Here is a 26286-nt window from a genome sequence, read left to right as displayed (position 1 = left end):
AAACAGTAAAACAAAAGCCTAGCCCCACTCATCTAACTCTAAGGCAACGAGACTAGGTCATAAAACCAGCAGGTACGACCACAGTTGATTTGCAGCTGTGCTCCCAAATGCCTTTGACCTTAACCCCTTTAGACAGCAGAAGATCCATAGCTATCCTTCCTCACCAGTTCCCACTTTCTAGGACAATGGAATTCATCATTTACAAAAAGTGTCCTCAGAGGCAAATGGGGAGAGATGGGAGGGGGACAGAAAAGCACTAGCACAAAGTGTGCAGGGGATTCACGTGTAAATGGCAAAGCATAGGGGTCTCAGAGTTAACTTACTAGGAAATCATAGGCCAAAAGCATAGTTGATGCAATTATGCATCACAATGTATTTTGAGGACAGCCTACAAGAGGCAAGGAAGGCACTGCCCCAAAGAGGGCCACGTAGAGCCCTTCCCCTCCTTCGTGCCCTCCAGTCTTGCTGCTAATAGGAGATAAAAAAAAAAATTCTACACTGATGAGGAGACCTGATTTAAAGCAAACAGACCAGAAATGGAGAGTGACTGGTACGTTAGGGAATCTGTCCCAAAGACGGTCAAGAACCTTGCCAACCACACATTAATCCAGTCCAGCTAAGCACAATGACTGGAAGAAAATGAGGCTTTGTATCAACGCCTTGTCAGACAAAGACTGCTAAATAAAACAGCTACAAAATGTGGCCACATGTATTAGAACAGCCCATGAAAAACTGCCAGTATTTAACCATTTTTCATATGACCAAAAAAACAATATGAGTATTTTCCCAAGGTTTTATTATGAAACTTTTCAAACACACAACAAAGCTGAACAAATTTCACAAAGAATACCCATGTGTTATCACTTAGATTCTACTATGAACACTTTATTATAATGTTTCTGGCATGTCAATTCATCTCTCTATATCCATCTACTAACCTATTTTATATGGAATACACTTCAAGATAACTTGTAGACACTGGTTCACCTCCTCTAAGTACTTCAGCTTCTATCATAACCTACAGTTTTATATTTCTTTACCATTTTTTAAAAATTTTTTAAGCTTTATTTATTTTTGAGAGAGAGAGAGAGAGAGAGAGCGAGCGATGAGCATGAGTGAGGGAGGAGCGGAGAGAGGGAGACACAGAATCCCAAGCAGGCTCCAGGCTCCGAGCCGTCAGCACAGAGCCCGACGGGAGCTCGAACTCACAAACCATGAGATCATGACCTGAGCCGAAGTCAGACGCTTAACCGACTGAGCCACCCAGGCGCCCCATTCTTTACCATTTTTTATGTAAAATTTACATGAAACGAAACGCTCTCATTTTAAGTGTACACTCTGAGTTTTCACAAAAATATACACTGTGTGACCCAAAGCCCTGTCAAGACACTGAAGACTAACACCACCCATAAATAAGTTCTCTCGTGGCCCTTTCCAATCACCTTCCACCCCAACCCCAACCCCAACCCCAGAGGCAGACCCTTTGTTCTTCCTTCTTTTTCCCCCTGGTTTTGCCTATGTGTGCACACAATATGTGCTTGTCTGTGTAAGGCTTCCCTCCCTTGGCGTGACGTTCCAGAGAGCCAAGCACGTTCTGTGTAGAAGCAGTTCATTCTTTTCTGTTGCTCAGTAGTACTCCACTGTATAAACATACCAGAGTATATTAGAATGTAGCCACTCTACTACTGGTAGAAACCTGGACTATTCCCCATTTGGACTACTACAAGCAAAGTTATTTGGAATACTCTCGTACAAGACTATTGCTCGCATATAGGAAATAACATGCTTGCATTTCTCTTGCGCTAAATCACTTGGAATTACTGGATCAGGGGCCACATGTATATTCAGAATTATAAGCAACTGCCAGACCTTTCGCCAAAGTGGTTCTACCATTTTATAAACCTACTAAGAACGTATGAGGGGTCTTTTCTAGGATCCTGCCAACATTTGGTATTGTCAGTCTTTTCAACGCTGGCCATTCTGACCACTATCAGTTGTGTCTCACTGTGGTTTAATCTGCATTCTCCTGAGACCAATGTTTGAGCACATTCTTCATGTGCTTACTGACCATTTATCATCTTTTGTGAACTGTCTGTTCAAGTCTTTTGCACACCTGTCTATTTTTTCTAACACTCTTAAACTGAATTGCAGGAGTTCCTTATATTTCCTAAACACCTGTCCTTTAATAGACCTATGTGTTACAAAATTTTCTGCCAGATTACAACTTTCCTATTCATTTTCTTAAAGCATCTTTTGATGGGTAAAAGCTTTTAATTTTGATGCTGTCTCATGTATTATTTACTCATTCTTTATATATCACCAAATTGGAAAATGTTATTTAAACTTTAACAGGGTTCCATGCTTCACATTCTGAAATGTGACATCCATTCCAGTGCTCACACTTAATTACTGGATCTGTGACATACTGTCCCTGACAGAAGCTCTGTCACTGGCTCAAACACTGTGCCCAGGAAAGAAAGGTCCGAAAGTCAAAGGCCAGGTCAGACATACGTCGACTAAATGTCGTTTAGTGGCAGGTATCACAGAGAGTAAAAGCAAGAGAAATTTTGAGAGTTTTAAGGAATATTTTGTTAGATATGATGAGTCACAAAAATGTTTCTAAGCCAGTTATTTTCCCCTCAAATTCATGGGGATGGAATAAACCTAATTCCTCTGCCACCCAACAGCCCCACCAACACTTGAACCCTTAGCTTTTTTTCAAAAACAAGTTTACCTGTGCAATTATTTGTATGTTTCCTCCCAACTTTTCATGACTCACAAATTTAAATTACCAGAATACTGAGGAAACCAGAAGGTTTCTTTACTGTAATCTTCACCTTGTACACCCAGTAAAATCTTTAGAAAATCACAAAAACAACACGTTTTAGCGAGAAGGCATATAGTTTACCTGTGAGATTTTGGTGGGGGAAACATAATTTTAAAAATCTTTATGGGGGCGCCTGGGTGGCGCAGTCGGTTAAGCGTCCGACTTCAGCCAGGTCACGATCTCGCGGTCCGTGAGTTCGAGCCCCGCGTCGGGCTCTGGGCTGACGGCTCAGAGCCTGGAGCCTGTTTCCGATTCTGTGTCTCCCTCTCTCTCTGCCCCTCCCCCGTTCATGCTCTGTCTCTCTCTGTCCCAAAAATAAAAAAACGTTGAAAAAAAAAATTAAAAAAAAAAAAAAAAAGAAAAAAAATCTTTATGTAAAATAGACATCAAGAATTGAAAGGTGGGCTGGAGGGTCAGCTTAAAGGATATTATTGGAATAAATTAGGAAAACTTGAGTATGGACTTTATATTAGGTAACAATACTACAGCAGTGTTAAATTTCCTAAGCATTATAATTACATGGTGGTTATGCCGGAACATATATCCTTGTTCTTAGGAAGAACACGCTGAAGAATGTTATTATGACTTAAAGTATTACGAGGTGAAGCATTATGATTTAACTTTCAAATGGTTCAGCAGCAAAATGCATAAATACATAAAACAGTATCTTTGTGTGTGTCTAGAGAAACAGAGAATGCAAACACATCAAAATACTAACAACTAGTGAATCTAAATGAACTTTTCTTGTAACAGTCTTAAAGGATTGAATGTTTTCATATTAAAAAGTTGGGAAAATATAGATTTCCAGGCCCATTCTAGTCCTAAAGAATCCAATGCTCCAGATGCTTAAGGCTAGGAGCCTGAAATGTTAAAAGCTAGCTCCCAAGTTAATTCCTGATTGGATTCTGGATAAGTAACCAATTAAAAAAAAAAAAAAAAAAGCTTCAAGTTTTAAAGATGCTTCCAGAAACAACTAAAAAAAATCTGAAGACGGAGTGCATTTAGATAATTTCTTGAGTTGGAGAATTCTACAGTGGTTATGTATGAGAATGTCCTTGTCCTTAGGAGAAACATGGGGAATTAGTTAAGTGAGTTAAATTGTTATGATGACTACAGCTTACTCTCAAAGAGTTTCAAAGAACGAGAGAGAGGAAAAGGAAGACAGATACACACACACCCGGAGCAAATGTGGCAAAGAGCTAACGGTTGGTAAATCCAAGCAAACAGTATGCAAGTCTTTCAACGTACAAAATCTTTTTGTTGTTGTATAGGTTTAAAGTTTCAAAACAAAGTTGGAAAAATATAAAAATAAAAACAAAATTAGACTGGTTTTAGAAAAGAAAATCAAAGAAGTTCAGGATCAAGTCCTCAACAAAGTAGTAATGCAAAGGATCCCAATTCAGCCATTGGTCTCAAAGTAAGAAGCGGGGAAGCTGTCTCCACCTGGACGTCTCCTACAGGCAAGTTCTACTCACAAGCCTCCATCTGCTTGCTGGACATCTTCCACCAGATGCCCCACCTGGGCCTCAAATTCACCTGGGACAGTAAGCCTACCTCCTCTGCCCCACAGGAGCTGCTCAAACCCTTGGAAATGGTGATGTCCCCCAGGAGGACTCTGTAGTCCAGACCAGCCATCCCCCACGTTTTCACCCATTCCTCACATCAGTGTCAACACGCCCTCAGCCAAGCACCTCACCGAAAGCTCCTCCTCCTCCAAGAAGTCCTCCATCACTGTCTCCTTAACAGCAGCCCCCTCATCTGAAGCCACAATTCCAGAGGCAGCCCACCCAACACAATGGGCTTTTCGCCTCCCTCACTCTGGTCACCAAGAACGCAAATACTGAAGGGGACTCTTCCTCAGTCACATGATGCAGGCAACTCCCTCTGAGACTAAAAGCAATTAAAACAACCACACCCAAACAAAATACTAGACCTTAAAAAAAAATACTTCCTACTTCAAGCTTCTCCCAGCTTGTCCTCAACGGTGAGTTTATTTTGCAAATACCATGCTAACCCTGGTAAAGTCCACCTTCCCAGCCAGGCTGTTCCTTTGCAGTGTGTTCTTCCCTCCTGGCATTAGGTTTCCCTCAGTACTTAGTGTCACCCACAAATTTAACAAGCATTACGTGGGTGGGGCTCCCTTGAAGTTGACATGTGCTCATTACATCAGTGCTCCGTGGGTACAGTCCCCCAATGTTTTGCCATCTTTGGCACAGGTGGATTTTCAGAGATAGTGTTAAATACCTTGGTGAAGTCAGGAAAAGTATCAAGATTGTGTCCTGACCATTTATTTGGAAAGCTTATCAAAATGCACAAGCAGTTCTGGTTTTCTTAGTAACTTGTGGTTACTTGGTAACTTAGTAACCTTGATAAACCTGTAGTGTCTCCCAGTCTTCAAGGCTTTCTTTTCTGGGTGCTTAAAAATAATTTTTAATCCCAGAATTTGCCTACGGGTGCCGTGAGACTTCAGTTTAGTTACCCTGAACCCGGCTTCCTTTAATAAGAACGGGCCGTCTGTCCTCTGGGGGTCTTTGCCACGTCTTCTACTTGTCCTGATTCCCCAAAAGTTAACTACCCAGAAAACATTAGTTGGAGTCTGGGGTCTGGGGTCTTCAAAAGCCTCAGATCATTCTCAGTTTAGTCTTCCTTTCCCTACTCCTTGCTCAGGCACAGCTCATTGATTCAACCAGTATTTATAGCTCGGCCGCCCACAGGTCAGCAACATCCCCAGAGGCGTGGTGCTAGACTGGCCTGCTGTGTTCTCTCCCCACCGAGCAAGGGGCCTGGAGCACAGCAAGCCCTCGGTGACTTCACTGGACAAGTTCCACGGGATTCCCACAAGAATCTAAAAATGGGAATAGGAATTACTTTCGTCCCATCTACACGTACAGCAAATGTAACATACACGAGTACTTTAAAAACCAAACCAGACCAGACAGCGGTGCTGGGGGGGTAGGGACAGAAATGGCTGGGGCAGCTCCAGCCAGAACCCCGTCCGCTTCATCAGCTTCATCAACAGCCCGCACCCTGCTGCACACTCCAAGTCTGCCCCTCTCCTCCTGATCCCGCCCCAGTTCGAAACCGAAGCAACGGTCAATGGCATCCTCCGTTGGCAGATGTCACGTAAGTCTCCTCTGGCTGACCCATTTTGCTCTAAACTCCCTCCACAAACACTTCCTCAGCTCCAGCTTTGCCAGATGCGCCCCCCCCCCTTCCCCTGCCTGAATAAAAGTCACCAAGCGACCCACTGTCCAGAGCTCAGGTGGCACTGCAGAGGACACTGTTCCAATGCTGGTCTCTCGGCGACACTCCAGAGAAACCGGTCTGCCGCTGAAGGTCCATGGGAGTACGACCCCAGTAAGATCTGACTCGCTAAAAAGGCTGAAGCCCCAAAGCCCACGCAAGTTACAGAGAAGCTAATGTTCAGGCAGAAGGCACAGGTACGCTATACAGGTGCTGTCCTTCTGAACGGGTGAGGCCTCTCCTGTGGCAGTGGGCAAGTAGTTTTAACATCGTCCTAGATAAAAATACTGCCCTCAATGCAACATCTCCAGTCAACGTCATACAGATCAGCAAAACAAAGACATTTCAGCTCTATAAACTAATACGGATTTTAAGACACAAAGCAATAAAAACCACAGGATGGTATATTTCAAAAAGGTTTTCTCCATACATCTGAATATTCATTCATTCAACAAATACTCTTGAAAACCCTACCCTATGCTACAGCAATGAACAAGAGAGGCCACTTAGCCTAAAACCCCAGTGAAGCAGAAAATCAAATAAAAATAAACTAAAAATTGATTTTGCTGAGTACTATGTTAGGGTATATATCCCATATGGATAAAAATAATCATTTGGGAAGAATCATAGTCTTGAATTTTAAAGATACAGCATTCTAAGGTACAATCTGTTCCAAATTCTTCTATTTTATTTTATTAATTTATTTCACTTTATTTGAGAGAGCGCATGCAAGTTGGGGAGAGGGGCAGAGGGAGAGGGCGAGAAAGAGAGAGAAAGAGAGAGAGAGAGAGAGAGAGAGAGAGAGAGAGATTCCCAAGCAGGCTCCAAGCTCCATGTGAAGCCCCACATGGGGCTTAATCCCACAGCCCTGGGATCATGACCTGAGCGGAAATCAAGAGTCAGATGCTCAATGAACTGAGCCACCCAGGCGCCCCCCCCCCCCGCCCCGCCCCAAAGTTTTCTTTATAAACGTTAGCTCTGTTCACTTCATAGTTTTTTTAATTTTTAATCAAAACTGACAAAACATTATCTTGAGTCAAAGAGGAAATGTTCATAATTCTTCTAAAGGAATTTTAAAAGCCAAAACCAAAAAAAAAAAAAAAGATCAGAATTTCATTATTCAGTAAATAATTCTGGCCTGTCTTTGAGTCACATCTAAAAGTAAAGTGATGGGAAAATCAGCATCTCCCAAAGTAAGCGAGCTTTTCTAATTTCACCAAATGCAGAACAAACAAAATAGCTGTGGACCCTTCTTCCCCATCCGAATGCAAACTGCCAATGAGAATACGAGGGATGGGGATGGCTTCCGTGGGTGTAGCTACTACCTTGGGGGAACTATTAGTGTGGTGCCGGTGCCTAAACAGAACCTATTAAAAGACCTGACTTATTTAAACAATCCTCCACATCAGCGAAGAACGCACACCCCTAATAATTCTGTTCTTCTTCTTCAGCTCCAACACTTACAACTTCGCTAGGAATTTTTTATCTGCTCTCTTGCCCATAACATCAACCTGGAAAAAAAAAAATCCATCCATGCAATGCATGATATGTGCACACTTATTACATTCACGACAATGTAGAATACACAAAAACACAGCCCCTGTCCTCAATGTCCTTTTGGTTCACTGGAAGGAAGGCTTTTAGCTGTATTTGTTCATTCCAATATTAATTACCCACTACATACAGGCAATCATTTAAGCACTAGAGTTAAAAAGAAAACAAAACATGCTGTTTACCTACATAAACATTAAGAGTAGCTCTCTCAACCCTCCCGATTACTCTAGACCAGGATGAGCAAATGACAGCCGACCTCCCTCTTTGGTATGAACCATGAGCTTATGAATGATTTTCACTTTCTAGACCAAGTGAAAAGAAATCAAAGACAAAAACTTACTAACATGAGAAAATGGTACGCAATTCAAATGTCCACGCCCATAAACAATATTTTGCTGGAACCCAGCTGTTATTTGTCTGCTTACATTGTTGTCTGTGGCGGTTTTGTGCTCCAATAGCAGAGCTGAGAAGCTGCAAGGGCGACTGTATGATGGGCACTGCTGACCCTGATCTAAACAATCCTGGTAATCACTCCACAGCCAGTGACTTAGGCAGGCCTAAGCCAGTATAAAGCAATGCATGGCAAGGACTCTCAGTCTAAGCAAAAGAGAAAAAGAAGCTTCTTTCCTTCCACCGAACAGAAACAAGGAAGCATGCAACCTCAACTGCCGCCAGCTACCTTCCTACCTCCAGGAGAGGGGCCAGCCTCAAGACGAAAGTAGGCTGAGAATCAGAATGCAGAAGCAGAAGGAATGCGAGTCCCTGAAGACATTTCAAGCCACTGATCGTACCACATCTGGTATGATCATATCACATCTTTTGAAATGAAATAAATTCCTACTCATTTATGGAAGTTTCAATCTGGTATCTGTTCCTAACACAGATGTTGCCCTTAACAATCAAGCCAAGAATAGAAGACCACAGATCATTACAAATATTGAAACAAAATATCTGTTTTGTTCACGGGGAATATCACTATCACCATATTTAACAACCATGTCAATGAAGCACTTACTACGTGACACTTTGTCATCAATCCTTTTAACTATGATGCAAGTACTGTTATCTTTATTTTAAAATGGGAGAGAGAGTTAAAGATACTAAAAGAGGTCTGAAGACCTACTAAAAGTCAACCATGAGTGGCAGAGCCGGTGCTTGGGTCCAGTCCAGTCTGATGCCTGATTGGGTCACACTTTCCTTTGCTGAAGGAACCGATAAGTGAACGAAGATGCTAAAATAGTGATACGTAGGGTGCTACAGAACCTTGTGCTTGGGGGTGTGGGGTCAACAAAGCCCAGGTTACGGGAAGACAATGGACTGGAAGGACTATGAAGGAGCTAAATTGTGAAGAATATTTAGGAGTTGCGCAGGGAGAGGCAAAGTGAGGAGCTATCCCAGAAGAAACAGTACGTGTAGATACAGAGACTACAGAAAGTGACTGAATATGGCTTAATTAGTGTAAACACAGACAGTGAGGCTAAGAATGGCTACAGAGGGTAAGAGGGGCAAAAGAGGGGCAAGATCATGAAGTGCTCCCTAGATCAAGCTAAGGAATTTAAGCTGCATCTTGACTACTTGGGGAAGTACTCAAGGCTTTCAAATAAGGAAGGGGTATGACCTAGCTTCCACTTTACAAAGTGGGTATGCCAGGGATGAGATAGGGCCAGTTATAAGTAATCTAAGCCACCACTAAAGGATCTAAAATGTTCAACGAAAGAAGCTTTAGACTCAGAATTGGGATCGCAACTCCAGTTCTAAGTGTTACTAGCTCCATGATATTTGACAAATTAATCTAAGCTTCCATTTCTTTACCTACAAAAAGAAGAGTCAGAGAATTACTATGAGGATTAAATGCGGGGCGCCTGGGTGGCGCAGTCGGGTAAGCGTCCGACTTCAGCCAGGTTACGATCTCGCAGTCCGTGAGTTCGAGCCCCGCATCAGGCTCTGGGCTGATGGCTCAGAGCCTGGAGCCTGTTTCCGATTCTGTGTCTCCCTCTCTCTCTGCCCCTCCCCCGTTCATGCTCTGTCTCTCTCTGTCCCAAAAATAAATAAACGTTAAAAAAATAAAAAATAAAATAAAATAAAATAAAATAAAAAAGAGGATTAAATGCCAAGTTACAGAAGCACACAATGTCTGACATATAGTGAGCACTCAGGAAGGGGCAGTTAGGTTCTTCATCTGTCGTTATTGTTAGTACTTAAGTCGATAGCTCAGAAGCAGCAAGCGTTGGAAAGCATCAATAGACAGTAGTTAAGCTACAGACTGTGTGCAGCATAGGATTAGAACACACATTAGTGCACACAGGATTAGAACAAGGCCAAGCAAAGAATCCTGGGAAGACACCCTTCAGCGAGCAGCTACAGAAAAGGAACAAGATCTTGCCCAGGGGATCTGGGGTTAATGGAGCCTCTGTTGACCCCGGCAAGACCTGAAGGAAAGGAGAAGAAAAGGAACCCAGGTTACTGTTTGTGATATCTGGCTGGGTATGGGAGGCAGACCAGAAGGAGGCTTTTGTGTTTTGTTTTGGTTTTCATTAAATGAGAGAAACTAAAGAAAGGGGGAAAAGCTGCGAGAAGGTGCAGAAAAGGAGAGCTCTCGGGGAGATAAGTGATGGCTCAGTGGTGTGGACACACCTTTATAATGAAGTGAAGGTTCCCTCAGTGGGGCCCAGGGCTCCTGCCCCAGTCTTTGCTCTTCTCTTAAACAGGTGGGAACCCAGAGGTCTATAAAGGTTGCAACTACCAAGATTTTAAATTCTGTCTGTGGTACTGCTCATCTCCCCTCACCCTCCACCCTACTGGGCCTCCTCCTAAGTCTAAAGAAAGAACAGGGACTATACTAAACTACACATTAAAGATATACCTCATGAGCTTAGTCTTTGCATACTCTCACGTGCAAAATTAAAGCAATATCTTGCCAAGAGCCTCAACTGAACTGGCTTTTGCAGCCGTCTTAGATGAGGTCCCAGACTCCTGTCTCCTCAAGTTCAGTCTGCTCCCCAAGTCTAGCACCTCAGAGGCCAAGCCCCACCCATCATGCCAGAGATAAGAGACTCTTGAGGATGTCCCTGATTTCTCTACACAATGGGAGGAAGTCATCTGTCAAAATGCAATGGGAAGTAGTCAGGTATGAAGCTCAAGTTGTTGAAGATTTAAATAGCTATTACTGAAAACACGGGTAAATGTCAACTACGAACACACAGAAGGACTGCAAGACATTGTCGAGGGGCCGAGGAGGAAGGTCTCAAATGCACGTCATTTATTCCAAATCAGTACTTATCTGAGCTACTGAACAGTTCTTTACCTTACTCAGTCTTACTCAACCTTACTCTGTCCTAGTTCAGTCATCTTAAATGCCCCATTGATCACAACAGAATTCTGAAAAAGTAGCCTAATGCAAATTTGCAGTACTGATACAAATACTGTACTACCTCTAGAAGAAAAAATTATTTCACCTTAAAAACATTCTACCTTTATAATCTCACAGAATAAAAGGGAAATGGAAACACAGGGCACATAAATCTACTGGTACCTTCATATGAGATACAGAGCCCATCAGTAACTGTATCTCAGATCTGCATCAGGTACCCTAGACCTCCGGGTGTATGGACTGTTTACAAATAAATAGACTGAGTAGTTAAAACCCATAAAATAATCAAGTTAAGCTGAACGTTCCCCAAATAAGCATTATGTTCTACTCACAAAGAAATTTCAGTTCTGAACAAAGTAACGTATCCAGTGCTAGTCTTGAATTACCATTTAAGCAGGAAAATGGGCACCAGAGCAAGTCAATCCAACCAAATTACCAGTATCAAATGGTTTACCTTCTCACAGGTATTAGAGTATCCCGTTTATTTTATAAAGACTTTTCACTTTAATAAGCTCAGAAAAAATTCTGTCTAAAAAGTAACTCGAATTTACAGACAGTTAATATTTAGTGACCTTTCTAAATAACTTTATTTCATTGCAAAGTAATAGCAGGCACGCAATAGCGGTATTCTGTTTACAAGGTAAAGCTAAAACCATAAACAATTTGATGCCCTAAGTTTGAAAACTCAGACAGAAAACTTTTTAATAAAGGTAATATGTCTAAGAAGAAACAAAATGTACCCTAGCCAACCTGACTCAAGAAACAGAAACTAAAATGGTCATTCAAACATTTAAAAAGTGAAACCTACCCCATACCGTCTCTAATTGTGGGTAAATGACAAAAAAGTTCAAATGAGCTCTACTAATCCCCTAAGACTATTCCAAAGAATAGAAGAAATTCCAAAGAAATTCCAAAGAATATTCCAAAGAATAGAAGAAGAGGAAATATTCCTAAATTCATTTATGTGGTAGAACAACCCGGACAACATCACCAACAAAGGAAATTACAGGTCAATTTTATTTACAGATAAACCTAGATATAGATATAGATATAGATATAGATATAGATATAGATATAGATATAGATATATAGATATAGATATATATCGATATCGATACAGATATAGATATAGATATAGATATATAGATACACAGATACAGATACAGACTTTTTTTTAAGTAGGCTTCAAGCCCAGCATGGAGGCCAATGTGGGGCTTGAACTCATGACCCTGAAATCAAGACCTGAGCTGAGATCAAGAGTCAGATGCTTAACCAACTGAGCCACCCAGGCACCCCTATTTATGGAGATAGTAACAAAACTAATCCAATAATATGAAAAATATGTATTATTACAAGGCTGAATTTTTCACTGAAATGTAAGACTGGTTTTAAATTAGAACGTCTATTGCTATAATTTACCAGTTAAAATACGGAAGAACAATTATATACATTTTATAAATTAAATAGTAAACCACTGATGCAGAGAAAATTTAGTACTAATCATAATTCCTAGTAAGGGGAAGAGGGCAAGCCAGGGAAGGCAGGGAGAAAGGGGGAAGGAGGAGAAGGAGAGAAGAGAAGGCAGGAGGAAACTATACACCCATATGCCTCATGAATGTGGAGGCTACTTTTAGGCAACAGGCTTGAACAATGGAATGGGGAAAGGATCCACAGCGACCACTGAGCAGAATGCCAGACAGGCCCATTAGGTGACCCACCTCAAAATAGCCACAGGCCCTACTAACCAATGGACTACTTACAACCAGGCATGGTTGCCAAAAAAGGGAAAATTCCATGCATCCCTATAACTCCTCACCTCCCCCCTTTAAAGACAGCTCCCAAGCAGGGCGCCTGGGTGGCCCAGTCAGGTAAGCATCAGATTCTCGATCTCGGCTCAGGTCATGATCTCACGGTTTGTGGGTTCGAGCCCCAAGTCTGGCTCTGCGCAGACAGCACGGAGCCTGCTTGGAATTCTCTCTCCTTCTGTCTCTGCTCTTTTCACCCCCCCCCCCGAAAATAAATAAAGAAACTTAAAAATTAAAATGAAATAAATACAGCCCCTACCCACTGCTATGTTGCAGTCTCTCCTTTGCTGGCCTGCTTGCTGCTTCCTTGTTCCGCCTCGGGTGAATCATTTCACCACCCGTGCCACAAGCTTCCAGCCTGTAGGGTGACCCAATATTTGGGGAGTCCCACCCAATTGGGAGAGACACCACAATGAACACAGATACAAGACTGTTAACAAAAGATTAGCAAAGAAAGCACAATATACACAAGATATCACATCCAAGTGAGGCCTATTCCAGGAATGCAAGGGTGATTTCTCATTCAAAACATCAATAAAGGGGCGCCTGGGTGGCTCAGTTGGTTGAGCATCACACTCTTGATTTGATTTTGGCTCAAGTCACGATCCCAGGGTCATGATATAAAGCTGTGCATCAGGCTCTGCACTGAGCATGGAGATTCTCTCTCTCTCTCTCTCCCTCTGCCCCTGTCTCCTGCTTGCATTCTCTCTCACTAAATTAAATAAATAAATACACCAATAAATATAATTTACCACATTAACAATAAGGGAAAAAAAACCCCATAGGATCATTTTGATTAGAGAAAAATTATTTGACAAAATTCTCAGCCTAGAAATACAAAGGAATACCCCAACCCAATACAAAGCATCTATAAAACACCTAGAAATAATATTATATACTTAATGGTGAAAAGCCAAACACTTTTGCCACTAAAATCGTAATAAACAAAGGCAGAATGTCTACATCATTTCTATTCAACATTGTATTGTAGGTCCTAGACAGCATAGTCAGTCAAGAAAATAAATAAAAGATTCACAGATTAGAAAAAAATATATAAAACTCTTTATTCGTACACGACGTGGTACTTACAGAGAAAAATCCTAAGGAATCACTTTTTTGATAAACTAAATGAATTTTTGCAAGGTCACATGGGTACAAATATAAGTTCTATGTCTATATGCTAGGAAGAAATAACAGGAAAATAAAAAAATTTAAATACAATATAAAAGCATCAAAAGCATAAAATATTTAGAAAAATATTTAACAAAAAATGTGTAAGATCTTAACACCAAAAGCTACAAAACAAAGCAGAAATAAATTACAGGCCTCAATAAAGGAATCTATTCCACTGCCAGGGATTAGAAAACTCAATATCACTAAGATGTCATTTCAACTGAACTGGGTCTATACTTTCAATGAATTCTTTTTTTTTTTTTTTTTTTTTTTTTTTAGTTTTTTAAATTTATTTTTGAGAAACAGAGAGAGAAAGAGAGAGAGAGAGACAGAGCATGAGCAGGGGAGGGGCAGAGAGAGAGGGAGACACAGAATCCAAAGCAGGCTCCAGGCTCTGAGCTGTCAGCACAGACCCAACGCCAGGCTCGAACCCACAAGCCATGAGATCATGACCTGAGCTGAAGTCGGACGCTTAACCGACTGAGCCACCCGGGCGCCCCCCATGAATTCTAATTACAAACCGTAGCATGCTTTAGTCTGTAGAAACCGATCAGTTGATTCTAAAATATACATGGATATACAAAGGACCTAGAATATCCAAAGCCAGCTCATAAAGAACAACAAAGCTGGAAGATCTACACTACCTGATTTTAAGACTTACAATATAGCTAGACTAATCAAGACTGTGTGATAAAGGCATGGTACAGACAGAAAACAAAAAGGCAGAATAGAGTGCCCAGAGACAGACCTACAATTATGTTGTCATTTGCTTTCTGACCAAGGCACCAAAAGCGATCTAATGATGAAAGAAAGTCTTTTCCACAAATGATGCCAGAGCAACCGAATATCCAAATGGAAACACATACACTCATCCAAAATTTATCTGAAATGGATCACAAACCTGAACTTGAAACCAAAACTATGAAACTTCTAAAAGAAAATATAACAGCATAGCTTTGTAACTTAAAAGTAGGGAGAAAAGGCAAAAAGAGGAAAAAGAAAATAAGAAAAGTTTCTTAGGTAAGATACAGAAGGCAAAACCCATTAAGAACTAAACATTGGGGCGCCTGGGTGGCGCAGTCGGTTAGGCGTCCGACTTCAGCCAGGTCACGATCTCGCGGTCCGTGAGTTCGAGCCCCGCGTCGGGCTCTGGGCTGATGGCTCAGAGCCTGGAGCCTGTTTCCGATTCTGTGTCTCCCTCTCTCTCTGCCCCTCCCCTGTTCATGCTCTGTCTCTCTCTGTCCCAAAAATAAAAATAAAAAATAAACGTTGAAAAAAAAAAAAAAGAACTAAACATCAATATAAAAATAGTTGCTTTTCAAAATATGCTAGTAAGGAAAAGGTAAGCTACAGCCTGGGAGAAATGACTTGCAATACATATAACTGAAAAGAACTTCTATCCAGAATATGTAAAAATTACGACTCCATAACAAAATTTTTTTAAAAAAAAGCAATAATAGGCAAAAGAGGTAAACAGAAACTTTGCAAAAGAAGATAATGTAGATGACCAATGAGCACAAGGGAAAGTACATGATGTCACCAGTCCTCAGGGAAATCGGCAAAAAGCAATTTTAAACGACAACGAGAAGCCAGTGACACCCACCAGAATGGCTAAAATTAAGAAGACTGACAACACCAAATGCTGGTGCAGATGTAGAACAAGCAGAAATCCCACACACTGTTGGTGGGAGTGTAAGATATATTGTACAACCACTCTGGAAAATAATCTGGCAGTTTTTTTATAAAACTAAACAAACACCTACCTTAGAGTCCCAGTAATTCCTCTCCTAGGTATTTACTCTGAGAAATGAAGACATACTAAAAAACAAAACACAAAAAACAAAACCCAAAGCCCTCCAATATTGTAATAGTCACAGAATGCTCTTCCTAATAGTCCAAACTAGGAACAACCCACGTGTCCACCAGTGAAAGAAAAGGTCAGCATGCTGTGCTATGGTCACACAATGGACTAGTTGGCAATAAACACAATGAGATACTCATACATGCAACATGGGTAAACCTCAAAACTGTGCCGACTCAAAGAACACTTAAAAAGTACTTTCAAAATAAAGTTCTAGAACAGAGAACACCCGCCTCTGGTGAAAAAATACAGTGTGATGATTGCCTCTGAAGGCAGAGGTGGTGGCTAGCAAGGGACTTGAGAGAATCTTCTGGGGTGACAGACATATTCTGTCTTAACAGGTTGGGTCATGCAGAGGTAAACATTTATAAAGACTATTTGAGGATACTACACTAAGATTTGTGCGATTCCCTATAGGCAAACATTCCCTCAGGGGGTGAAAAAAACCCATAAACAAATGTTGAGCCCCAGTTAATGTCAGACACGTGTAAACGTTTAGGAGTGAGGTGTTCTGGTGACTAGCACTTACTCTGAAAAGCATAAAAAGACAGATAAATTGATCAGTACAATCTAAAGCAGATATATTAAACGCTAAGCACTGTAAAATCTAGGTGGTAGAGTCATTGTACAATTCTTGTAACTTGGGTGCACAGTCTAAAGGTTTGATGATAAAATATTGGTTTAAAAAATAAAAATATATGAAGTACCCAGGCTAAATGTCAAGATGTATATAAGTTTTGGATAAGATTATAAAAATGAATTATAAGGCTTAAATAGGAAATTATACCATGTTCATGCAGAGAAAGACCTGGTATTCTAAATGTATATTTGCCTCAAATTGTTTTTTTTCAATTTTTTTTAATGTTTATTTATTTTTGAGAGAAACAGAGAGAGAGAGAGAGATAGACAGAGCATGAGCAGGGGAGGGGCAGAGAAAAGAGGGAGACAGAATCTGAAGCAGGTTCCAGGCTCTGAGCTGTCAGCACAGAGCCCGATGCAGGGCTCGAACCCAGGAAACACGAGATCATTATCTGAGCCGCAGTCAGACGCTTAACTGACTGAGTTACCTAGGCGCCCTGCCTCAAATTGTGCTATAAATTCAATACAATTCCAGTCAAAATCCTGAAGCATTTCTCATGAAACTTACTTAATAAGCCGATGCTAAAAGGTATTGTCATGGTCACGGAAAGGTCCCAATAAAAAGCAAGGACAATGGTATAAAGACGAGGGAGAGCACGTGCCTGATCAGATACACTAGAGAGTGACTCAGTGACGTACTGCTCCTACACTCTGGGAATAAAACGGAGCCACACAGATTTATACACAAAACGGGATACTGCAGATTAGCGTAGATGACACTTCAACTGATGGTGCAGAAAATTTTCATCATCCATTTTTTAAAAATATTGAATCAGATCTCTACTTCACAATATACACAATAAATCTACACTTGGTAGTTTAGAGATCTAAATGTGAAAAGACAAAACTTAAGACATTTTAGAATAAGAGAATGTTTTATGATCCCTGTGTTACAAAGGATGTCTTAAAGCACAAAGGTACAAACCATAAAGTAAAAATTATATTCTTAATACATTAAAGTCTTAAAATTCTGTTTGACAAAATATACTATAGAAAATGACAAGACAAATAATCAGATTGGGAGAAGTAATCAAAAGGTTCGGGATACAGAAAAGAAATTCTACAAATCAAAATAAAAAATACAAAACAAAACAAACAAAAACAACACCAACAAAACACCAGAAAAATAGACAAACTATATGAACAGGAATTCACAGAAAAGGAAACACAAATCGCCGTTCTCTGGAGCAATCTCACTGCGGATCAAGTAAATGCACAAAATAACTGCACTAAGTAAATGCACAAAGTAAAACCGCAAAATAACTACTTCGTACCCACTAAACGTACAAATATTAAACCTCACCAAGTGTTGGTAACGTGGTTGCAGCAAAAAGGAACTGTATCCTCGGCAAGTGGGAGTGTGAACAGATACTACCACTGAGATGGCAGGAGCTAGTTGAGTTTAATATACTCATTTTTATGACCAAAAATCCCAATCTAGAAAAACACTCAGACATATACACATATTATACACAAGGGGATGGGTAGCTAAAAGAATGTTCAGAGCAGTAGTGTTTGAAAAAAGAAAACTATAGAAAAGACGGAAAGTGGTCTTTGACAGCAGGATGGCTGAATAAAAACCAGCACATTCATACAGGGAGGAGCTATATACACGACACAAAGGGCCAGATTTGGTAGAATTCCAAACAAATGGTGCCAATCTAGTATGCCAAGTAGGAGCCTAGTCACAAAACTTTTCACATGTGCTAAACAAATTTACATTTGTACACGCATATATACACATACTTCTTAAGCAGTTTTTATGTACGGCTTTTAACGATAGGTATATCTACACAAATGGATGCATAGTATATAATGTCCAACATGACCTTATATTACACGTTTATCTGCATGCCTATATATTATACATTATAAAGAAGTACAGGAAAATAATTATCACAAAATGTGTAAGAGTGGCTGGGAAGGGATAACACAGGAGAGGAGAAACCGAGAACTTGGTAACATTTTATTTCTTCACCTGGATAGTGGATATATCCCACTGCATTACTCTTTATACCTATTTATAGGTCTTAAAACATGCAATATTTCAGAGAGAGAGTTTTAAAGAACAGTACATAGAAATATGTGAATTCTAGAAGTTAGTGAGATGGCTCACTGACAAAAAAGATGAATTAATTTATAAAACTCAGTAAATGACGATCATTCGAAGCAACTTGATTCAAAGAATGGAAAAGTGAAGTTACATGCTAGATACACTTTCAACAAATATTTACAACACAGAATTTTATTAACTGCTCCTAGATAAAATTTACATGTGAACCTAAGGCCAAAGGGCTTTCCGGTATAAGTTTTCAGGAAAAGTGAAATATAAGACAGCGTGAAAAATGAGGAGGAGGAGGGGAGGGAATTATGTATATCAGTGACATGATAAACGAGAAACAGAAGTTAGGGGCACCTAGGTGGCTCAGTCAAGCGTCTGACTCTTGATCGCAGCTCAGGTCAGGATCTCATGGTTTGTGAGTTCGAGCCTTATGTTGGGCTCTGCACTGACAGTGTGGAACCTGCTTGGGATTCTCTCTCTCCCTTCTCCCTCTGCCCCTCCCTCACTCACACTCTCTCCTTCTCTCTCTCAAAATAAACAAATAAATTCATTTTTTCCCCTTAAGAAACAAGTGAGAAAGCATAACATCAAAACAACACCGAGTTTACACCATACTGGTTATTTATCAAACAATATTCTCTCACTTTAAAATGAAGGCTGGCTTCCGTACAGAATGAGTCACTGGGTTAAATGTGCAGGCACATTTGTGGGAGAGAAGTGCTGGCATTTCTCCAAGTACTGCAATAGTGCTTTCCACTCTGCTTTAACTGGACACCCCTCCTCCACCAGCCTAGCCCCACTTGACTCACCACCCCTATCTGCTTTAGAGCACAGAGAGCATCTATGGCAGATGCTGACAGTTCTACTACAGCCAGAATGACTAGGCAAAGCCACCTGGATCTCACAGGGAGCCAAAGACCAGCCCAAATCCTTCAAAAGTTCTGACACACTATTTTTTTCAAGGTTTATTCACCAAGTAAATTCAAAACTTCCTGAGTCTAACAGCTTAAGTGTAGCAAATGTGTCCTCAAGTGTCATCAATCTGATGAGAACTAAACTGCATTCAGTGATTTCCCAGTAAAAGATAACATCAGCCAAAGGTAACTAAGACACATCCCTGAAAAACAAATACAAAATGCAGACCAAACGCCTGAAGCTCCCTCACTGCAGGAGAATCAAATTTAAGAAAAATAAATAAGTAATGAATGAATGACAAGAAAATACCATCTTGGCTCCCAGCACTACTAGAAGAACGAGAAAGGTTAAAGCACGGGACTCCAGAATACATGCCTACAGTTGACACACAGAGAACAAAGAAATGAACATCGAGTCTTGTAGCAGACATGGCCAGAACTGTAGGACCGGGGCCGAACCAGACACGAATCCACCCAGACAGACTCACACTCCTGCGGGAGAGCTGAGCAGATACTGGGGCAGCAGATACTGAAACATGACAGTGAACCCAAGCACCCCCATATCTCCCGACAGGTGACTGATGCTTTTTTCCCCAGAGACTGGAGTAAATTGTAGAGGGGCTCTAAATACATTCCAGTTCTATTAAAGGGAAGTTAACTAAAAACTTTTTTTTCTGTATCTTAGTACAAAAGATACTTAGTACAAGATACAAGATCTTAGTACTAAGATACTTAGTACAAAATGAAATCAAACTACTTAGGAGATGCAGAAGTCTCTAAGACACAAAGTTGCATATTTTCATATTAAAAACAGTGTGCTGGAGTAGCGTCAAAAGACTAAAATGTATCCGAGCTCCAGTATAATAAAAGAATGTAACACATCTCCAAGGGATTGGAGAGTAAATCAGCAAGTCGAAGCTTGCTGTGCAAAGAGCATACTTTCACCCTCAGAGATAGAAAACAATGTGTCAGGTGATACTCCAAGCCACAGCATAAACACTATTGCTAGGACAGCAATCCTACTTAAATGTGCTAACAGAACATATTAGAAAATGATTTCTTTTTCAATCATAAAAAGATGCAAGCATACAATGACCTGCTTAGCTCTGCAGCCTTATATTGACCACCCTTACCACTAGAGACACTTTAATGAATGTATCTGAGAAACACAAAGGCACAGAAGATCGGTTTGAGGGCTTTTACAACTATGAAATGAAAGGAGAGAAGAATTCTTCCCATCTGGAGAGACCGAGATAAGAGATTCTGAGAGAGACTAGCTATACAGGTCTTAAATGGACATAACTCAGGTTAATTGACTCCCAACGTACATTCCTTTCTAGAGAAAAAAGAAAAAAAAAAGTTATTCTACAGGGACCAGCGAGCTCAGGGGTTAAACTTCTGTACTAACTAAAAATAAGATAGACAAACCACTTGAGCCTTTTTCCAAGTTACTTTGTTGCTAATTAGCAGAAAATGAAAACTCCTTTTCTAGTAATCTCTCTGCCACAAGGGATTTTAAAGAAGACTAAAATAGACATCTCTTTTACTTCCTACAGGTTAATATGTTTGTTCTTTTAAAAATGTGTTCAAGAATTCCCTCAGAACATCTTTTAGTCCTTGGTTTCATATGATCTGACCAGGCTGAACAGAATGCCGTGCAACTGGACACAAACTAGCACCCAGTTCTTGCAGTAGAAGAGTTATGGCCTTGCTATCTTTTCATCCCAGAATGACTAAGGGAGGGTTAAGCAACTGGCCCTAACTGATAACGTTTGGATAAAGAAAGGGAATTTCATGAAGGCCTCTGAATTCAAGGGAGCCAGAATGCAATCAGCAATGTGTCTATGTTAACTGAGTAGTCCAAGAGATACAGAAAGAACGAAAGAAAGAATGAAAGAAAGAACGAAGGAAAGAAAGAGCAAATTTCTAAATGATTAGTATCCATCAAATGAATCTGTGAATGCATACATTTTACAGATAATACATGAATGCACTTAATTCTAAGATAAGCTAAACACTGCTACTAGAAGCCAACTCTAACTACTGAATTTCAAAATCTGTTAGAGACCTTGAGTTCAATGGCTACTAGTCTTTAAGCTGCTGTCCATCAATACTTCTGAATATGTACAGAACTGACTAAATGAAAAAACTAAGCGGTGTTATATAATCTGAAACTTCAAACTGAAAGAGCAAAACAGATTCTACAGTGACATCTACCGGTAAAGGGTAATGTACTAGCCTGACACGACTAGACAAACAGATGTTTACATCCCTCTAGCATGTTACAAGAAGCTACAGGGAAAGACTTAATGATCCTCAAAAAGGAAAAGCTAACCAAACAAAAACACTACACATACCAGTGTCTGTAAGCTACAAACTAAGCCCAAAAGGCCATCGTGATCCTTCCTAACCAAAAATGTTCCAATCAATAAATCTGAAATAGGTTTCCCCTGGCCCCAACTGGCAAGTTAAACTTTTATATGCTAGTTAAAGGCAGTATGTCCACTTTGCTCACGTTTATTTTATATTTTAAAGAGTAAAACTGAAAAGGTAAAATTGAGCTCTGTATGAAACTAGACATTTTATTAGTTTTCAATTTAAGTCGAAGATGTAAATGAAAAGCAGACAGTTGCTTTAAAAACTCTGCTCTATAAACCCCTACGTCCTAAACATTGCTTGTCAATAAAATCTGCTCTATAAACCCCCTACGTCCTAAACGTCACTGTCAATAAAAAATCTGCTCTGTAAACCCCTATGTCCTAAACATCACTTGTCAACAAAATGATCACCAAGAAAGAGAGAAGGCCAGAGAATCACTTTTTCCCTCAAGTGCATGTTTCGAAGTCCTCCCCCCATACTTTTACACAAAAATTGAAGAAACAATGTTTAATGTGACCAATGTCATCAACTTGAGACTGCCAATGCAAAACATCTCAAAAAACTTACTATTTGAGCCCATGTACTCCTTCTCAAATTAAGATTTTAAATGAACTATTTCAAATACAATTTTAGTCAAATTCAATTGTTGATGTGAAAAAAAAAAGCATTTATTAGATAAACTATTGTAGTATGCCACAGACACAGCCAGAAAGGAAGAGATGATCTGCAGAAGGAAATGGATGGTCTATTTCAACTCTAAAATTCCCATAAAATCTCCCAAATTAGAGGACCCACAATTCGAGTACCATGGTCCTAGTGAACGAATGACAGAAAACTTGAGTTCTAGCCTTGGATCTTCCATTAACTAGCTGGGTTTCCAAGACCCACGCAACCTTTAATAAATTATACAACTTTTATGGAAATTAATTTCCTCGTCTATAAAGTTAGAGAAGGGAACTGAATGGGCCTTACGGTAATGCCACTGCTAAAGTTTCTTCAGCTTCTATGATTTCCCCAGCAGATGAGAACAGTTTGAGAATCCATGTCTATACCTCAGTGACTCAATAAACAACAAAAAGGAAGTGGGCTTAATGTTTCAGGTATAACCTGCTGTAAGCAAACAATATAAACAGGATCACACTTTCACACTGTAGTGTAACTGCCTAAGGCTGAAAGAATCCTTGTTTCCATGTCCAGTGGTTCTACCCGGCCCACAGTCAGAAGTCTGTATTTACTACAAAATATGGTTACAGAAAAAGAATACTCCTCATATAACATGCAAGACCCCCAATATCAACTTTTTAAATGTTTTGTGTTTTGTTTCTGTAATATAGTTACTTTTCTCTTTTACATATTCTTTTTTACATACCAGGTCTTTCCATGACAATTATGAAATCAGTGTGAACAATGCTTAAAAGGCTACATATCCTCAAATATGGACAGGGCTAGCTCTTAAATATTTGAATGTGAAAGTCAGAATATATTAACTTAGGTCGTAACATTTCCTAAACTTATTATCTGCCTGTTAAAACTCACTCAGTGGGGTGCCTGGGTGGCTCAGTCGGTTAAGCGTCTTGGTTTCAGCTCAGGTCAGGATCTCGGGGTTCGTGAGTTCGAGCCCCACGTCAGGCTCTGTGCTGACAGTGCAGAGCCTCCTTGGGATTCTCTCTCTCCCTCTCCCTCTCTCTCTCTCTCTCTCTCTCAAAATAAATAAATTAAAAAAAAATAAAACTGGTTCAGTTATTGAACCAGTAGAGGTGGGAACACAATATACATTCCCCAGTACTAATTCTAACCCAGTAATAGTCTATCTACAGTCACTTCCTCAGATGCAATCAGCCCTCTCTACCCATGAGTCTGAAGGGCAAAATGGAACAAAGATGTGCTTCGCTTGTAAACAGCTACAGAAAACTTCTGATAGCAGTTAACATTAACAATGAACAACTAACAGTCTTGTTCATCAGTGCTACTGCTTGGTGTTTAGGCTCTTCTCATTTGGAAATTTTTTCATGGGTAGCCAAAGCCACCCGGGACCGTTCATCTACTCTTCTGCCCATCTAAGCACTGGCCGGCATTTAAGGACAAGTGACAATGGAACACAAACTTATGTCAAAAGTGAATTAATATGCTTTCTTTTTAATTTTTTTTTATTTTAGAGAGAGAGAGAGCACACACAGGAGCAGGGGACAGGCAGAGGGAGACAGGCAGAGAGAGAGAGAGAGGAGAGAGCTTGAGAGAGGGAGAGGGAGACAATCTTAAATAGTTTCTACAACCCTGGGATCATGACCTGAGCTAAAATCAAGAGTCTGACTCAACCAACGGAGCCACCCAGGTCCCCCTAATATGCTTTCTTTGAACTTCAAATTGTGTGTATCTTTTTCCATTTACAATACAAGCATTAGCTTTTAGAGTCTAAGTTTGTGCAATGACTTTAACTGCATTACGTTCACCATTTAAATTTATTCATTCACTCATTAATTAAATATTTATTGAGCATCTATTACGGTCCGGGACTATTCTAGGAGTTGGGAATAGGAATCAACCAGAGGAGGCGGTAAGACAGGAAGACAATACACAGGAAAATAAGATACTTTCACAAAGTGGTAAGTGCTATTTAAAAAATAATTCTTTGAAGCATGACTATAGTCATCTGATTTATTTTCTTTACGTATGAAACGATTATGTGTAGACCTCAGAAACAAAAAGTCTAAATCATTTCAAAACGGTCATCTGCTCGCAGTCGTACACATGTGTATTGCAGTTTCAATATCCTAAGTGAGTCAAGGAAGTATAAAAGAAACTGAGAACCACTGAAATATGAGATGAAACAGATTTAAAACATCTGCACTGTTCTCTTTGCTGGGTAAGCACATGGAGGAAAAAAGGTGAATACCCAACATATTTTTTTAAAAAAAGAGAAGACAAAGTGAAAAAATAGCAAAGTTCACCCGGTATTCTACGATACGTTAAAGGCAACTACAACGCATGTTAAGAAAGCTACATAAAGGCAAAAATATTGAAAATAAATTGCAAGTACATTCAAATCACTCCCTCCCCCCCCCCACCTACACACACACACACACACACACACACACACACACACACACACACGAGTATTATTCTTTGAGCTGCTCTTAAAAGCTGCTGGTTTGGCAGGAACTTATTTTCTCCGACTTTGGCTCGTGTCCAAACTCTCCAAAATGTGCAAGGCAAAAAGGTAGACTGGCTCCCTCACTCCCATCTTTCATTCCACGCAAAGCCAAGCAAGAGCAGATCAATCACCTCCCTCCCGGCGGCGCCCTGCAGGTGAGGGGTCAGCCGGGAAGGGGTTCCCCGGCGCGACCAACCCAAGGCCGCGGACCCAGCTCCGCCCGGCCCCTCGGGTCCGCCCGCCTGCCCACGGAGCGCGGCCTCCGCCCCGCGCCAAAAGGAGGAGCGACGCGGAGGATGGAGGAGATGCACGGCGGGATCCGGGGAACTGGAACCGCAGCTCCCGCCGCCCGGGCCCCTCTTCCCAGGGGGCCCCACTCGCCCTCCCCGGCACGCCTCCTCTGACCTCTCCGGGCCCCCGGGCTGCTACTGCTGCCGCCGCTGGTGCCTGCGCCCGGGCTGCCGCTGCCGGAGCCACTGCTGCTGCTGCTGCTGCTGCCGCTGCTGCTGTTGCCGCCGCCGCCCTTGGCGTTCTTGCGCGGGGCCATTGCGCGCACTACTGAAACGGGTGAGGGGTGGGGGCTCCCTCAGTGGGCCGGGACACCAGAGGCGCGGGGGCCGCTGACGGCGGCCGGCGCTGCAGCGGGTGCGGGCCGCCGCTCCTGCAGCTGCGCCTGGGTCTCGGCACCGCCCGCCGCGCCTCCGAGGACTTTCGCCCGCGTGCCGGCTGCGCGCGCCCAGCACTCGCGTGCGCCGAACCTGTGACTCCTTCCCCCGGCGAGAGCGCGCGGCTCACAGGCCTACCTCGGTCACGCCCCTTCCCGCCCGAGCCCCGCCTCCTCCCCGCCTCGGGGAGGCTGAGTGACGGGGGTGACAGCCAATCACAACGGCTCCTGCGAAAGGGTGGGACCCTGCCGTGCTTCCCCGCCCCCTGCAGACTTGGGGCTGTTCTGGAGCGTCGCAGCCGCCTGTGAGCGCGAGCCGCCTTCGACTTTCCAGGCTGTCTGGGTCCTTTGGAACGTGGCAAACGTGGAAGCCAAGAGGGCTCTCGCGAGCGTTGGCGGACCCTGTAAGATCGGGATGGATGGGGCGGGGCGAGGAGGCGGGGACGGCGGACACGTGTGCTGCGTTCACACCCGGCGCGCGGCCTCTAGGCCCATCTCTGCGAATTTTGTTCACGTCCCACTTGACTGTACGCACGGACACCCAGGAATGCAGTCCCGCTTCTTGCGAAAGAGTTGTTTCCTGTCAGTGGCAGTATTAAGCCATTTTTGAAACGGTGATGTTAGGAGTAGTTCGATGCCTACGT

General features: G+C 41.6%; 1 protein-coding gene across 3 annotated transcripts in view; it reads right to left on the bottom strand.

The window, feature by feature from the left end:
• The window catches only part of ASPH (aspartate beta-hydroxylase), a 229473-nt gene extending 203527 nt beyond the window's left edge, over nt 1-25946 (bottom strand). For 2 of the 3 annotated variants that reach the window (XM_040487719.1, XM_040487721.1), the window contains exon 1: nt 25384-25946. In XM_040487719.1, coding sequence (XP_040343653.1) covers nt 25384-25525 — 142 coding nt within the window. In that variant the 5' untranslated portion in view covers nt 25526-25946. The remainder of the gene's footprint in view (nt 1-25383) is intronic. The other variant, XM_040487720.1, reaches the window with a different exon arrangement.
• Nucleotides 25947-26286: the final 340 nt, after the last annotated feature.

The sequence above is a fragment of the Herpailurus yagouaroundi genome, unplaced genomic scaffold (assembly GCF_014898765.1).
Source record: "Herpailurus yagouaroundi ecotype Mexico unplaced genomic scaffold, PumYag 165, whole genome shotgun sequence".
NCBI classification, from domain to species: Eukaryota; Metazoa; Chordata; class Mammalia; order Carnivora; family Felidae; genus Herpailurus; species Herpailurus yagouaroundi.
Note: the sequence above shows the minus strand (reverse complement) of the source record. Positions and strands in the feature narration are given on the sequence as shown.